The 17,166-nt window shown below is 43.6% G+C and overlaps 1 protein-coding gene across 2 annotated transcripts in view; it reads right to left on the bottom strand.

The window, feature by feature from the left end:
• Positions 1 to 17,166, bottom strand: part of ITGA9 (integrin subunit alpha 9) — a 388,682-nt gene that overhangs the window by 176,503 nt on the left and 195,013 nt on the right. For both annotated transcript variants that reach the window (XM_015131366.3, XM_077992146.1), the window contains exon 17: positions 3,420 to 3,496. In XM_015131366.3, the coding sequence (XP_014986852.3) occupies positions 3,420 to 3,496 (77 nt within the window). The remainder of the gene's footprint in view (positions 1 to 3,419; positions 3,497 to 17,166) is intronic.

Raw genomic sequence — 17,166 nt, 5'->3', positions numbered from 1 at the left:
AGAGGTAGAAACAGGAGCTGGTATCGTTTCTTCTGAAACTATGCCAATCAATAGAAAAAGAGGGACTCCTCCCTAACTCATTTTATGAGGCCAGTATCATCCTGATACCAAAACCTGGCAGAGACACAACCAAAAAAGAAAATTTCAGGCCAATATCCCTGATGAATATCGATGTGAAAATCCATAATAAAATACTGGCAAACCAAATCCAGCAGCACATCAAAAAGCTTGTCCACCACGATCAAATCAGCTTCATCCCTGGGATGCAAGTCTGGTTCAACATATGCAAATCAATAAACATAATCCATCACATAAACAGAACCAATGACAAAAAACACATGATTATCTCAATAGATGCAGAAAAGACCTTTGATAAAATTCAACACCCCTTGATGCTAAAAACTCTCAATAAACTAGGTATTGGTGGAACATATCTCAAAATAATAAGAGCTATTTATGACAAATCCACAGCCAATATCATACTGAATGAGCAAACGCTGGAAGTATTCCTTTGAAAACTGGCAGAAGACAAGGATGCCCTCTCTCACCACTCCCATTCAACACAGTATTGGAAGTTCTGGCCAGGGTAATCAGGCAAGAGAAGGAAACAAAGGGTATTCAAATAGGAAGAGAGGAAGTCATATTGTCTCTGTTCACAGATGACATGATTGTATATTTAGAAAACCCCATCATCTCAGCCCAAAATCTCCTTAAGCTGACAAGCAACTTCAGCAGTCTCAGGATACAAAATCAATGTGAGAAAATCACAAGAATTCTATACACCAATAAGAGACAAAGAGCCAAATCAAGAGTGAACTCCCATTCAAAACTGCTATAAACAGAATAAAATATCCATATATCCAACTTACAAGGGATGTGAAGGACCTCTTCAAGGAGAACTATAAATCACTGCTCAAGGAAATAAGAGAGGACACAAACAAATGAAAAAACAGTTTGTGCTCATGGATACAAAGAATCAATATCGTGAAAATGGCCATACTGCTCAAAGTAATTTATAGATTCAATGCTATCACCAACAAGCTATCATTGACTTTCTTCATGGAATTAGAAAAAACTACTTTAAATTTCATATGGAACCAAAAAAGAACCCGTATAGCCAAGGCAACCCTAAGCAAAAAGAACAAAGCTGGAGTCATCATGCTACCTGACTTTAAACTATATTACGAGGCTACAGTAAAACAGCATGGTACTGGTACCAAAACAGAGATATAGACCAATGGAACAAAACAGAGGCCTCAGAAATAACACCACACATCTACAACCATCTGATCTTTGACAAACCTGATAAAAACAAGCAATGGGGTAAGGATTCCCTGTTTAATAAATGGTGTTGGGAAAACTGGCTAGCCATATGCAGAAAACTGAAACTGGACCCCTTCCTTACACCTTATACAAAAATTAACTCAAGATGGATTAAAGAGTTAAAGGTTAAGACCTAAAACCATAAAAACTCTAGAAGAAAACCTAGGCAATACCATTCAGGACACAGGCATGTCCAAAGGCTTCATGACTAAAACACCGAAAGCAATGGCAACAAAAGCCAGAATTGACAAATGGGATCTAATTAAACTAAAGAGCTTCTGCACAGCAAAAGACCTAATATCCATAATCTACAAAGAACTTAAACAAATTTACAAGAAAAAAACAACCCCATCAAAATGTAGGCAAAGGATATGAACAGACACTTCTAAAAAGAAGACATTTATGTGGCCAACAAATATAAGAAAAAATGCTCACCATCACTGGTTATTAGATAAATGCAAATCAACACCATAATCAGATACCATGTCACGCCAGTTAGAATGGTGATCACTAAAAAGTCAGGAAAACAACTGATGCTGGAGAGGATGTGGAGAAATAGGAACGCTTTTACACTGTTGCTGGGAGTGTAAATTAGTTCAACTATTGTGGAAAACAGTGTGGCGATTCCTTAAGGATCTAGAACTAGAAATACCATTTGACCCAGCAATCCCATTACTGGGTATATACCCAAAGAATTATAAATCATTCTACTATAAAGACACATGACACATATGTTTATTGCAGCACTGTTCACAACAGCAAAGACTTGGAACCAACCCAAATGCCCATCGATGATAGACTGGATAAAGAAAATGTGGCACATATACACTGTGGAACATTATGCAACCATAAAAAAGGATGAGTTCATGTCCTTTTCAGGGACACGGACGAAGCTGGAAACCATCATTCTCAGCAAATTAACACAAGAACAGAAAACCAAACACCGCATGTTCTTATCCATAAGTGGGAGTTGAACAATGACAACACATGCACGCAGGGAGGGGAACATCACACACTGGGGCCTGTCGGGGGTGGAGGGTTAGGGGAGGGATAGCATTAGGAGAAATACCTAATGTAGATGATGGGTTGATGGGTACAGCAAACCACCATGGCATGTGTATACCTATGTAACAAACCTGCATGTTTTGCACATGTATCCTGGAACTTAAAGTATAACAATAAAAAAAAATGTCCTAGTGTAGGCACTGGTTCATAATGGTATATTCATTTCATTTTATCCAAACTTAACTCTCATAGTTTTAAGTAAGGGACATGCTATGCATTTTGAAAAATAACTATCAAAACTGGTGACTGTTTTTCAGAAATGGTAATAAATCTAATAGAGGGGTTTCTGGCCCCAAGGCTAAAACAGTTTTTCAGAAGGAATTGTTTCAAAAGGAAGCCATTCTGTGAAATTAGGCTAAATGATTAGGACCAACACCTTCATCCTAAATGAAGTCTAAAATAAAAGGTTGGCGAAGAGGAAACAGAAGGCTGCTGTACGGCTCACCTTTAGCCTTGGGGGATTCAAGTAGTGCGGGAAGAAACCCTGAAACAATAAAGAGACTGTCTGTTCACTTGGATCAGGACAGCCTGCCCCTCTTCTTCAGCCCTCTCCTGCCGCAGAAAAGTTACTTGTTGTTAAAAACATACACTATTGTTAAATTGTGTGTGTGTGTGCGCACACGCGCACGCATGCACAGAGACGGGGGTGGGGATAAATCTTTCTATAATAATAGGTTGAATCACATGAAATTGTCCAAAAGGTCAAATATTGGCAATTTCATATGATTCAACTTAATACAATCAGCAAGCATAAAATAGCCACCCCCAAATACTCACGGAAATTACAAATATAAGCTAAATTGTGAGATATGTAGAACTGCAAACAAAACCAAACCTAAACAATCTTCCCAACAAAGCTTTTGTTATAATTATTTTGTAATGTACATTTTTTTAAAACCACAAAATATTATTGTAACCCATCAACTCTGTTTATCCTCTTCAGTGGGGAAATCTGCACATTCAGGTTTCGGGCCTGGGGTCAAGGAAAAGGAGCTTCTGAGAACAACGCTGTGAAGGAAACACTGACATACCCAGAGAGCAGCAGTTTACCCCGAAGCTGCAGGTCCGCGGCACAGTCCTCTGAATGGCAATTCCTTTCAAAAACAGTCTGTGAGAGAGACAGGAGAGGAAGGTTAGGACAGGATTGAGTGGCAAATGAGTACACAGTGGCCAATTCCTTTCTTGCAAATCAGTGGGAATTCTTCCCCTGAGCCCCTCAGGGCCTCTACTCCCACCTCCAAGAAGCCAGCTCTCCAGCTTGGGAAGGGGTTCTTCCAAGCTCCAAGGAAGCCTAAGTCAACTGTGGTCTTGATTTTGTGAGTGCATTACTTATTTGATTCATTCCCTAGTCTACTGAAGTGCTTCGCCAAGCAGTTTTTTCAAGAGAGGTACTTGGTGGTGGATGTCCTTTTGGTCTTTGCTCGTGTGAGACTGTCTTTCAGATGTTCTTAGATGAATGATAATCCAGTTGAGTAAAGAACTCTCAGATTATAGTTTGGTCATTTCCCCCTGTTTGCTCTGTCTTGGGGAGGCAGGAAATTTACATTTGAAATAGGTTCTGCCTGAGCAATGGGACTTTTTGAATTTGAATTTTCAGTATTAACAGGAGAAGTCAAAGGCAATTAGGCCATCAGGCTGAGGGAATCACAACAGAGTCGGGGAGATTCTTTCCAGTTTCTTGGTGGGGCAGCCAGCAGTTAACAGGGACACAGTGCCTTTTCTGTAACCAAGACTGGGCCCCAACAGCCAAAGCCCCACCCAGTGCTGGGGCCAAGGCTTGGCGTGCCAAAACCCAAATATTTCCAGAGAGCTTGCTGGCTGTGCCTGGTCCTGGGCCTATCTGTGGAGGCTTGCCAGGAGATCAGCAGCAGCGTCTGGAGAGGGGTGAGGGCTTTCTTCTATGGTCCATGGAGGGCTTGTTAGTCTTCCCCTCAATCAGTCTCAACCTCTCTGATATTTCAGATCTATGGACAGTAGCTTCCCTAAGTTCCAGATGACAGAGACTCTTCACTACTGTTCAGTGGCTTTGCTCATTTCAGTGGAATTTGGAGAGAAGAGCCTGTTGACAACTTTTAGTTGTAATTTACTCATTATTAAACTTCTTCCTTGTCACTGCTCATGTTTGTGAGTTTTTTCCCCAAAATGTAGTTCCAAGTTATTTCTTCCCTGCCCACAGAATAAGTCCAGGCAGCACCTCGGAGTGCCAGTGTGGGCTCCAGCAAACATGCTGGCCAATGAACAGTCTAGACTCAACCAGACAAGAGTAATTTCGCCTATGGAAATTCATATTCCCCTGCCACATTTCCAAAAGAAAAAAGTGTCCCAGCCAACACTCCCTTCCTTGATTATCAGGGAAAATATCATGGAAGTCTTGGGCAAAAAGAGGAAATTCCCATGTTCTTTTGGACACTACTGGGGTCAAGGAGAGAGCCAAATTTCCAGGAGATTTCAATATATTTGTGCTTTCTTTTTTTTTCTTTCTTTCCTTTTTTTTTTTTTTTTTTTTTAACATGGAGTCTCGCTCTGTTGCCCAGGCTGGAGTGTAATGGCGCAATCTCGGCTCACTGCAACCTCCGCCTCCCAGGTTCAAGCGACTCCTCTGCCTCAGCCTCCCAAGCAGCTGGGACCACAGGCACACGCCACCATGCCTCGCTAATTTTTTTTTGTATTTTTAGTAGAGACGGAGTTTCACCATATTGACCAGACTGGTCTCAAACTCCTGACCTTGTAATCCGCCTGCCTCGGCCTCCCAAAGTGTTGGGATTACAGGCGTGAACCACCGCACCCGGCCAATTTGTGCTTTCTTTGCCATCTCAACTAAGAAGAAAACAGGAGGAAGTGGGTGTAAGGATGGCATGAACGACTCAGGCAAGATGAAAGGTGGGCTTTATGAGCTTTGAGGACAGAGGGAAGCTGCCGAAGAAAGCTTCCCCACCAAGCTAGTGAAACTTCAGCTTAGAGGTCCCCAGCTGACATGGCCCCTACAGAAGCCTTGCACAAACTTTGTTTTCATAATTTCACCTTTTTTTTTCCCTTCAAGACCCACCCTCTACTGTGTAAGCCTCAGGTCTCACAAAACCCGGATCAGCCCCTAGGGTACCGTCCCCTCATCACACATGCCCTTCCTGTCTCACAGGCAAGAGAGTCCAACTTTGTGAGGCATGGAGGGGTGAAGGGGTGGAGGTGGAGGTGGAAGAGGTGAGAACGGAAGAACAGGATGTGACCTAAATCCATCTGGTGACGTGCAGGCTACCAGATCTGGCATGTGCCCTCCTCACCTCTGTCACCCTGGCTTTCTCATGCCAGCTATCACTCAGGTTGGCCTTACAACTTTCCACCCAGGGCCTCCCCACAAGCAGATCCCCAGATTCCTCCAGCTAGTTCACCTAGTACATGTCCTCTCACCCTTCAACGGGCAAATCTAGACCACTTCTCTGAGTACCTGCGCAAGTTCAGGCCCATCGTGAGCTCTCACAGTTCTATATACTTTTACCTTCTACTACTCATCTCAATCATAACTAACCAATTTTATCATTACATGTTCAGTGGCAGTCTCCCCTGCTAAAATGATGTCCCAAGAGGATTGCGGGGGCACCATATCAGTCTTGCTTGCCTCTGTGCCCGCCCTCAGGGCCTGGCAGGTAATTGCTGCTTTATCAACACCAAAAGACCACACATTGCCCTGAGAGACAGAGTGACCACTCAAATGGGGAGCCAAATGGTGGATGCCCCAGCTAAGAGCCAATACTAGCACATTGTTCATCAAGACCAAAGCTCCAGCCCCCTAACCAAAGTACTGCCCCTTAGCCATGTGAGATGCAAAGACTTCTCATGAGGAATTGGTTGCTTTGTAAAGACTCTTTTTCCTTGTCCTAACTTTCCCTTGAACTCTGCTATTTCCCGTCCCTGAAACTGGCTTCTTTAGCTGTCTAGTCCTCCAATGCTGCTGAATTTCCATTCAACAAAGGCAAGCCCTGAGTTTGACATATATACACACAGAGTGTGTGTGTATATGCACACATATACATGTACACACATATCCCTACAGCTTATATGAGTGCTTGTACTGATCAGATAAAATTAAGCACAATCATGGAAAGACAAAATACTAGTTAAGAAAGAAGGAAATTGAAAGTTTAATCCTATTTTAACTGTATTACATTAAGAAAATTGACTTTTCTTCCCTCCATGACTCAATTTCCTCATTTATAAAATGAAAATAATAGCACTAGTGACTGTCCTATAAATCCAGATTAGCATATAGCCAGGGGTAGGAGCTTGCAGTGATAGTGATTTTGTCTTAGGCACTGTGCATCACTATTTACACTGGCAAATGTGAGCAACAACACTGTGCCTGAGTGAACACCATGAAGCTTAATTAGTGGATGGTGGGGCTGGGTGTGGATGGCAGGGCCAGGAGTGATGGCTCACACCTGTAATTCCAGCACTTTTGGAGGCTGAGGCGAGTGATCACCTGGGGTCAGGAGTTTGACCATTATTGACAGGGGGGTACTGAAATCTCCTGTTATTATAGTGCTATCAATTTCTCCTTTCAGATCTGTCAGTGTTGTATATACTTAGGTGCTCTGATGCTGGGTACATTTATAATTGTTATGTCTTCCTGTTGAATTGATCCTTCTATCATTAAGAAATGACCTTCTTTGTCTCTAGAGACAGTTTTTGAATTAAAGTCTATTTTGTTGATAGAAGTATTAACCACTCCCGCTCTCTTTTGGTTGGTATTTGCATGGACTACCTTTTTCCATCTCTCTGTGTGACCCTGAATCTAAAAGTGAGCTTCTTGTAGACAGCATATAGTTTGATCCTGTTTTTATTTTATTTTTTTTTTTAAATAATCTATTCAGTCATGCTGTATCTTTTTATTGGGAAGGTTAGTCTATTTACATTTAAAGTAAATATAGAGACAGATTTACTATTGCCATTTTGGTAACTCTTTTCTATGTGTCTTGTTCTTTTGTCCCTCTTTTTCTCTCTTGCTGTTTTCGTTTCTTTTTCTTGTATTGATAGGTTTTGATTTCTTTCTTTTTTTAATATAACTTCTATAGGTATTTTCTTGGCGGTTACCAGGAGCTTACATAAAATAACTTGTAACTGTCATTATAAGTTCACAATGTAACTTTACTTGCATAAAAGAACTCTGGTTTTCCCTCTGCTCCCCACATGTTATATGCTATTGATGCCTCAATTTATATCTATTTATATTATGTACCCATTAACATAATTTAGTTAATATTTATAATGGTTTTTAAAATACTTACGTCTCTTAACTTTCTTCATAGACATAAAAGCTATCTACTCATCACCTTTATAGTAATACAGCGTTCTGATTTTGTCCATATACTTACCTTTACCAATGAGTTTCCTTCTTTATTATGCTCTCTTGTTGTTATTTAGTATCCTTTCATTTCAACTTGAGAAGCACAGGTTTGCTGGGTATATTACTGTTGGCTAGCAGGGTTTTTAAATTTTATTTTTTTAATTTATTAGAGACAGGGTCTCACTCGGTCACCCAGGCTGGAGTGCAGTGGCATCATCTTGGCTCACTGCAGCCTCTACCTCCTGGGCTCAAGCGATCCTAACATCTCAGCCTTCCAAGTAGCTGGGACTACAGTCACATGCCATCATGCCCGGCTAATTTTCTGTTTATTTTTTTGTAAAGACAAGGTCTCATTATGTTGCCCAGGCTGGTTTCAAACTTCTAGGCTCAAGTGATCCTCCTGCCTCAGCCTCCCAAAGTGTTGGGATTACAGGTATGAGGCACTGTTTCTGTCACCCCACTCTCTTCTGACCTGCAAGGTTTCTGCTGAAAAATCCACATCACTAATCATCAGGGAAATTCAAATCGAAGTCACAATGAAATATCACCTCACAACAGTTAGGATGGCTATTATAAAAAAGAAAAGAGATAAAAAGTGTTAGTGAGGGTATGGAGAAAAGGGAACCCTTATACATTGTTGGGAGGAATGTAAATTAGTACAGCCATTATGAAAAAAGTATGGAGGTTCCTCAAAAAAATTAAAAATAAAACTACTATATGACCTAGCAATTCCTCTTCTGGGTATATACTCGAAGAGAATGAAATCAGTACCTTATAGAAATATCTGCATTCCCATGTTCATTGCAGCATTATTCACAATAGCTAAGACACGGAATCAACCTAAGTGTTTGTCAACAGGTGAATGGATAAAGAAATTGTGGTGTGTATATATGTATATATACTACACACACACACACACACACACACACAAATGGAATATTATTCAGCCTTTAAAAGGAGATCCTGCCATTTTTGATAACATGGATTAACCTGGAAGACATTATGCTAAGTGAAATAAGCCAGACAAAGAAAGAAAAATATTGTACAATCTCACTTATTGTGGAATCTAAACAAGTTAAATACACAGAACCTGAAAGTGAAACTCTGGTAGTTACCAGTGGTTGGGGAGGGGATAGGAAGTGGGGAATGGGGAGATGTTGGTCAAAGGTACAAAGTTGTGGTTAGGTAGAATGAAAAAATTTAGAGATTGAATGTACAGCGTGATGACTATGTTAACAATATTGTATTATACACTGGAAATTTGACAATAAAGTAGATTCCAAGTGCTCTTACTATCAAAAAAAAAAAAAACAAAAAAACACTATGTTAGGCAATGGATATGCTCATTTGCTTGACCATAGTAACCATTTCACTATGTAAATGTATATCAAAACATCATTTTATATACTTTATATACATTAAAAAACAATAAAATCAAATTCATGAACAAAATAAATGTTATTTTAAGTTACTAAATTTCAGAGTTTGTTATGCAGCAATAGAATACCAGAATACTCAGCCAACCTAATGACCTTCCCTAAGTTGGGCAATGCTATGAACAAAAATGGTCTGCACAATCCCTGGCAAAGTCTTGGCTTAGGTAAGACCCTCCATAGGCCAGGAATGCAATTGTTTAATAGGTAAAAAAGCAATAAACCATGGAATCAAGAGACCTGTGTCATGCACTGGGGAGCCTGATGTTGAAACTCAGTTCCTGTGTTCTAGACCTGGATTAGTCTCTTTGGGCAAATGGCCAAATCGTTTCCTAAGGAACTGAAAGGCATCTCTCTGGAACAGAAAGGTGGACAGACTAAAGCCTTGGAATACTAGATGACAACGCAGTTTCAAAAACCAAGCAGAAATGACTTCTCCTTTGTACAAAGTACAAAAAGTACAGGTTCTCCATGAAGCCAATGGCCCAAACTCCTGATTTTCCTCTGAGGGAACAATCCCAATAGCTCCAACTTGGGCCTTTAAGAAAAGTCCTCAGCCTGATTTTATCCACATTCCCCTAAGTCCTCTGGCAAACACAAGTTTGGCTGCTTGAATCAGACAAATCGGAACCCAGCTTGGAAGCAGTCTCCTCCCCCTCCCTCCAGACTCCACCTGCTAGTTGGCCAAAGCCCTGTCTAGTTATTTCCCTGGCATAAGTCTTTCCAGCAAATGTAAACAGATGTAAGAAGCCATCATCTCTCATTCCACCCTGGTTAAAGGAGGTTCAAACCTTTCTCTCGGGAGACAATTGTTTCCTGTCTCAGGCTTCAGAGAGCTGAGGGCTGGACATCCAGTGGCCTCCTCAGCCTCATGGACTCAATTTCTCTGCTGGCTCCTTCCTCACCTTGGTCTTCATCTCAGGTTTCCCTGGGAAAAAAATATTTTCCCCCAGTTGTCTTTGAAAATATTTTCTCCAGCTTCTCACTAAATCCTTACTCTACTTCTTTTAGAACAAGACTGGCAACTTTTTCTGAAAAGGGTGAGACAGTATATGTTTTGGGTTTGTAGGCTATACGGTCTCAGTCACACTACTCAACTTTGCTGTTATAGAGCAAAAGCAGCCATAGATAATATGTAAGGGAATGGGCATAGATGTGTTCCAATAAAACTTTATTTACAAAAACAGGCAGTGGTGGATTTGGCCTATGAACTGTTTGTTGAATCCTGTTCTAGAATATTTGGCTATGTTTCTTCATTTCCTTCAAGCCAGAAAAAAAAAAAATTCAATGAATCCAGATCAAGTTGCATTTTCCTCTGAGTCAGAGTAAGGAGGCTGGGGCTGGCTGTGCTTCTCTTACAGTGCCATGGTCACCAAGGCCAGGGCAGCTTTGGGGACATGTGATTCAGAAATGGTAGCTCAGTGTCTGCTCCTGGCTGAGGTGACTTCACAGAGGATGTCATCTAGGTGCTAAGGCCTTGGGAGGGGTAGCTCATTTCTCCCACCCAAATCTGTACCAGAAAATCTTCCCTTCTGATCTAACAGGAAATAGGATTCTTAGCCTAGTCCAGCTATCTTGTTCAGAGGAGGATCAGTTTCTTGGACTTGGTGATATTTGCTTTAAAAACAATACAATTATTGACATGGATTCAACACTATTTATAGGGTTGATATGGCAACCAAATCCCATGCTGAAGCCTGAAAAAAGGAGAACAATTGGACTGAATAATCCCACACCAAGGAGAGGAAACAAGAAGGCTATTTTTAAGCTGACTTGATCAATGCATTTTTTTGTTTGTTTGTTTGTTTTTTGAGATGAGTCTCATTCTGTCACTCAAGCTGGAGTGCAGTGGCGTGATCTTGCCTCACTGCAACCTCCACCTCCCAGGTTCAAGCCTCATGCCTCAGCCTCTTGAGTAGCTAGGATTACAGGCACGTACCACCACGCCTAGCTAATTTTTGTGTTTTTAGTAGAGATGGGGTTTCCCCATGATGGCCAGGCTGGTCTCAAATTCCTCACCTCAAGTGATCCGCCTGCCTCAGCCTCCCAAAGTGCTGGGATTACATGTGTGAGCCACCGCGCCCAGCCTGGCAATATATTTCTTGATATGCAGTGTGACTTAGCAGAAGGTCTCTGCCCCTACAGTGAAGCATCCTGCCTGGATGACAGGAGTGATATTTCTGAACTGGTGTTCCTTCCATAGCCCCACATAAGTTTCCAGAGCCACGTAATTCATGCTTATAACCCCCAGCATCTAGCACAGTATTTAAATTTTTTTGTATTCATATAAATGCCATGACCTGAGTGTAAGAGGTTTCTCCCTCCCAATTCTGTTTCAATGGGCTGTTTTCCCAGAATCCAAAACTGCCCTTCCTGTGGCACGTTATAAGAGTGCAGGAATTTCAGCTCCATTCAGCCCTGTGCCTAAACGAAGGAAGGTAAAGGCTCATTGCGTCTTAAAATCAAGGCATACACTGTTGCTTTATAAAAAATTCATCAAGAATCAATGAAAGGCAAATCGTTCAAGAAATTAAAGCTGAGGAATTCCTTCTATCTCAGGGTCTGTACAAATTGTCCTTCCAGATTTTGAAACCATGGAAGGATAAAAAAAAAACCCTCTTGGTTTCCCTTTAAATATAAACTCAGCACCAATTTTGCTTTATGATCCTGTGGAAAAACTAGAAATGACAAGCTCTGCTGTCTTGGGTGTCTTTTACTCCATGGCTCTGCAGTTTGCAGAATTATCCCCTCTGCCTAAAGGCAACATTTTAAAACATGGTATATATTCATGGGATACAAGTGCAGTTTTGTCACACTGATAAATTCTGTCATGGCAAAGTCAGGGCCTTCGGTGCATCCATCACTGGGCCAATGCACACTGTACCCAAAAAGCAACCTCCCATCATCCACCTGGCTCCAACCTCCCCACCCCTCCATTGTCCATCACTCCACAATCTGCTTCCATGTGGAGACATTACTTAGCTCCCACTTATAAACGAGAACATGTGGTATTTGTCTTTCCGTGTCTGAGTTGTTTCACTTAAGACAATGGACTCCAGTTCCATCCATCTAAAGGCATCATTTAGGTGATCCAGTTCAACCCCTGTGGTAACTGAGCAGGGCTGACTGCTTGGTGAGGCCCTGGCCCCATGGGACTCCCAAGCCCAACGCTCTTCTGGATCTGCCTGGGACTAGGTGGCCTTTTATGGGACACATTTCATGTCTCTCTATAATCACAACTTTTCATTTCAGCTCGAAACTCTCTTCTAGGGACTTTTGCAGCCCAAGACTGGAAATTCTCCTCTTTTTCACCCTGGAATTATTTCTTTCTTTCTTTCTTTTTTTATACTTTTAAGTTCTAGGGTACATGTGCACAACATGTAGGTTTGTTACATATGTATACTTGTGCCATGTTGGTGTGCTGCACCCATTAACACGTCAGCACCCATCAACTCGTCATTTACATCAGGTATAACTCCCAATGCCATCCCCCCTCCCCCCATAATAGGCCCTGGTGTGTGATGTTCCCCTTCCCAAGTCCAAGTGATCTCATTGTTCAATTCCCACCTATGAGTTCACCCTAGAATTATTTCTGTTCTATGTTTCATTTTTCTTTTTTTAGTTGCTGTTAATTAGTCAGAAGAGGCAGAAAACAGCCAGGAAGTTCAAATAAAGGGGCTGGTGATGTCAGAGAAAAGAAAAAAGGATGCCAGATGCGTTTCTAAAAGCTGCTAAACCAGACATGGGCAGGCAACTGGGAGTGAGAAAAAAAAAAATGCCTTAAAGCCAGAGAGGATCCCAGCAAGACTTCTCCCTATCTACTGCAAGAACATCCCCTAAATAAGGCTCCAGGTATAAGTGCACACAGCAAGGGCCTTGTGAGTGATTTTCTAAATTATCTCAGAAGATAAGAAAAGAGAGGTTAACGTTTCCTCCCCAGCCAGACACTGTCCACTGGATGTGTTTAAACACCCCTCACTCCACACATGCTTTTGCACAAGGTTTTCAATAAGACAGGCTAATACAGAAGAAAACTCAATGAGCTTGAAGAGTTTGAGGAAACCATGATTTTCTTCTAAAAAGAGTTTCAGAAGCTTAGAACGCATTTCCCCCCACAAATTGCAAAAATAAAACATAACACCGAAAAAGAAGTTTTGCAAATTCAACAGGTTGCTTCAGGACACGGCCTAACCTTTGATGGGTCCCCTCTCCTTTCCTGTTGGGGTTAACCTTGAAGAAGCCTGAGACAGCGAGATAAGGCCAGACTCTCCACTGGTCAGTGAGAAGGGTGAATTAGTTGTTTTTCTCACACATACTTCAAACTAGATGGTTTTCACATGTGTTCTGCCATGGTGCCCTCTTTGAAAACAATATTTACCCAGAAGCTGATACCCATAAACGTAGGGTTGATCTGGGTGAAACAAGGTTGGAGGGCAGGAGCCTTTTCCTCTAACACCCCTTTCCCTTCCTGCTGAGCCAAACTGCTGCCCTAACTCCAAGAGTGCAATCTGAAATCCCCAGTTTGCACTGTCTCAGGAGCCTGTCTGGTTCTGATGTCTGGAGTGACTCTTCTCCCTCTCCTCTTCTACTCTCTGAACCCCTTAGCCTTCCATTCCTTCTGCAGAGACATTTAAATAATGAAAATAAACCGTGGAGCTGTAAATAATGTCATGTTAAGCCAGCTGGGCATCTCAGCTGGGAAACTATTACCTAATGTCCAGGCTGTGCAAACAGTGGGTTTCCATAGCATGAGCTATATTCCTATACGCATGCATTGAGGGGTGTGGGGTGGGAGGAGCCGTGGTAACGATTTCCAGCACAATGGAGACCCAAAGTGTATGGCTTCAACATAGTTAAAAATTACCATTAGACTAAAATAGCTCACTTTTCACTTGAAAGACAACAATGTAATACTTCTCAACAAAGCCAACACCTTTTCTTTCACCAGGTGTATTTCCTCCATCTTGTCTTCTTAAAAGTAGTCACCACAAACATACTATGGTGCAGATGTGTCACTGCAAATCACCACCACGCTCTCCTGCCGGTGGGGAATTCCCAGAGGGATTACAGGACATATTTCTTTTCATTTTACAGCTCTGCTGAATCTGCCAGTGAAGCTCTGATATGATGCCCAATCTTTGCCAAAGGAACTAGCCTTGTGTTCTTCCAGAAGGGCTCTTTCAACTGAGAGCTACTAAGCATCCACTATAGGCCAGGTACTCTGCCAGGTGTTGGGGATCAACAGCAAAAAAGATAAAATAGATCCCTTCCCTCACTGGGCTTCCATTCTAGAGAGGGAAATACAAAAACAAGTAGACGAAATAACGTGTTCTGTTACAAGTCATGAAGGACTCAAACAGGCAGCTAAGGCCACACATGGTGGCTCATGCCTGTAATCCCAGCACTTTGGGAGGCTGAGGTGGGAGGATTCCTTGAGCCTAGGAGTTCAAGACCAGCCTAGGCAGCATGGAGAGACCCTGCGTCTACAAAAAAAAAAAAAAAAAAAATTTTTTTTAAATAGCCAGGCGTGGTGGCACACACCTGTGGTCCCAGCTACTTGGGAGGCTGAGGCGGAGGATCACTTGAGCCTAGAAGGTCGAGGCTGCAGTGAGCCATGATCACACCACTGCACTCCAGCCTAGGTGACAGAGTGAGACCCTGACTCAAAACAAAGAAAGGCAGCGACTCAGGGAATACAGGGTAGTGGGAGAATGGTTCTCTGAGGAGGCAACATTTGGGCTGAGACCTAAAAAATGAAGAGCTGGCCATGGGAAAAGCATGGCAAAGTGCTTTCTAGATGAGGTATCAGCATATGCAAAGGGCCTGAGACAGGCAGAGGCCTGGTAAGTTTGAGGGTTGTGGGAATGCAGTATGTGGGTAGCGCGGGAGCCCCATCGTACAGGCTCTCATGGGCCTTAGCAAGTGTCTGGATTTTCTTCTGAGGGGGAAGGGAGCTCCTCAGTGGGAGGAGGTTATGCAGGGACATGACCTGGTCTAGGTGACAAATGATGGTGGCCTGGCCTAGGAAGTGGCAGCAGAGATGGAGCAAAGAGAAGGCACTCATGCTGTCTGGGCTCATGGTGGTGCGGCTGGCTCCCGAGTTCTGGTTATATGGGTCCTCCCCAGATCTTCTCCCTCTGCGACAAAGAGGCATCTCTGGACCTGACACATGAGGGTCAGATACCCTAAAGATCTAGAGAGGCTCGCCTGAGAGCCTGCCAGAACCCTCAGACCAGTGGTCCCCAAGCTTTATGGCACCCGGGACCAGTTTTATGGAAGAGAATTTTTCCATGAATGGGCGGTGGAGGGGGCGGGATGGTTTCGGCACAATCTAGACCCCTCACATGTGTAGGGTTCGTGTTCCCGTGAGAATCTAATGCCACTGCTCATCTGACAGGAGGGATGCTCAGGCAGTAATGCTCACTGGCCCGCTGCCCACCTCCTGCTGTGCGGCCCAGTTCCTAAGAGGCCACCGCACTGGTACTGGTCCAGGGGTTGGGGACCCCTGCCTCAGATGGCGCCACTGCCTCCCACCGGGGAGCCCACCCCTGGGCCCGCAGAGACGGGACCCCCTCAGAGGAAAGGACGTGGAAAGGCAGCAGAGCACCTGCTTCCTCAGACCCCAGGTCAGACCCACTCCCATGGCGGCCTCATCCTCTCCTCACAACACCAGGAAGCCGGCTTCCCAGGAATGGAAGAGCAGGATCCAGTGCTGCCTCATCATTTCCAGGCTTCTCACATTTCTCTCATGTAATCCCACAACCACCCAGAGGCAGGCCGAGCAGCCCAAGGCACCCCCAGTGACAGGTGAGGAAACAGGCTCTAAAGGGTGTTCTCTGGGCCTGTGCTCTTTCCCCAGAGAGCCCAGGGAGGAAAGAAGCCCCGGGGTTCTGGAGGTGTGGGCTGTAGTATGTGTGTATTATTTTCTATCGCTGCAGTAATAAGTTACTGGAGTTCAGCTGCTCCAAAAAACACAAATCTATTATCTCACAGTTCTGTAAGTCAGAGGGTCGGTGGGTTGTCTGGGTCTGCTCCAGGTTCTACGGGCCGAAATTGAGGTGTCAGCTGGTCTGGGCGAGTATCTAGAGGCCCTGGGGCAGAATCCACTTCCAGCTTGGTTCGGGTTGTTGGCAGCACCTGGTTCTGTGTTGTTGTAAGACTGAGGCCCCGTTTCCTTGCAGACAGTCACCCGGAAGCCTCTCCCAGCCCCTTAAGGTTGTCCACATTCCCCTCACATCACACACTCCATCTTCAACACCAGGAAAGGCATGCTTCAAGTCTCTCTGACCTCCTACTCCGCCTCATTCCTCCCATCTCCAGCTCGAGGAAGTTTGCTGCTTTTAAGGGCTCGTGTGACTAGATTGGACCCACCTGGAAAATCCAGGCTCCTCTCCCCATTTGGAAGTCCATCACCTTAATTACAACTGCAAAGTCCCTTTTGCCATGTAATGTATCCAAATCACAGGCTCCAGAAATTAGGACACGGACATCTTTGGGGGCCATTCTGCCTACCGCAGCGAAAGACTTGGAAGCCCAGCCGTAGCCAGGTCTCTTTGGGGGCCTCCTGAGAAAGCACGAGAAGAGTTAATAATTTTCAGAGCCCTATTCTGTGTACAGGGATTGAAGACAGGGCCTCTGTCATCACCATTGCTATGCTCAGCTGAAGAGGAGGGATAAGGGACCATCAGGTGACCTGTCCAAGGACAGCACTGCTCCTTTCCCAGCACACAGACCAGCCAGGACTTCCCGTGATCGTTTCATTTAGTGCCATGCTCTGTTTCAGCAGCTGAGACCAATTAGCAATTATGAGTCAACTCTCTATCTCCAGGGGCTCACCTGCAAAGGTCCCTGTAACAACCTCTTTCTTAACTGGCCTCCCCATACCCAGGCAGACCAATCTCCCTGAGGCACGTCTCTGATCTCCCCAAACTCCAAAAGATGCCATGGTCTGTCCACCATAGAATCACATCCAACTCCTCAGCCAGTGAACAAGTGGCTTCAGACTAC

This window comes from Macaca mulatta, chromosome 2 (assembly GCF_049350105.2).
Source record: "Macaca mulatta isolate MMU2019108-1 chromosome 2, T2T-MMU8v2.0, whole genome shotgun sequence".
NCBI classification, from domain to species: domain Eukaryota; kingdom Metazoa; phylum Chordata; class Mammalia; order Primates; family Cercopithecidae; genus Macaca; species Macaca mulatta.
This window is presented reverse-complemented; position numbering and strand designations above follow the sequence as displayed.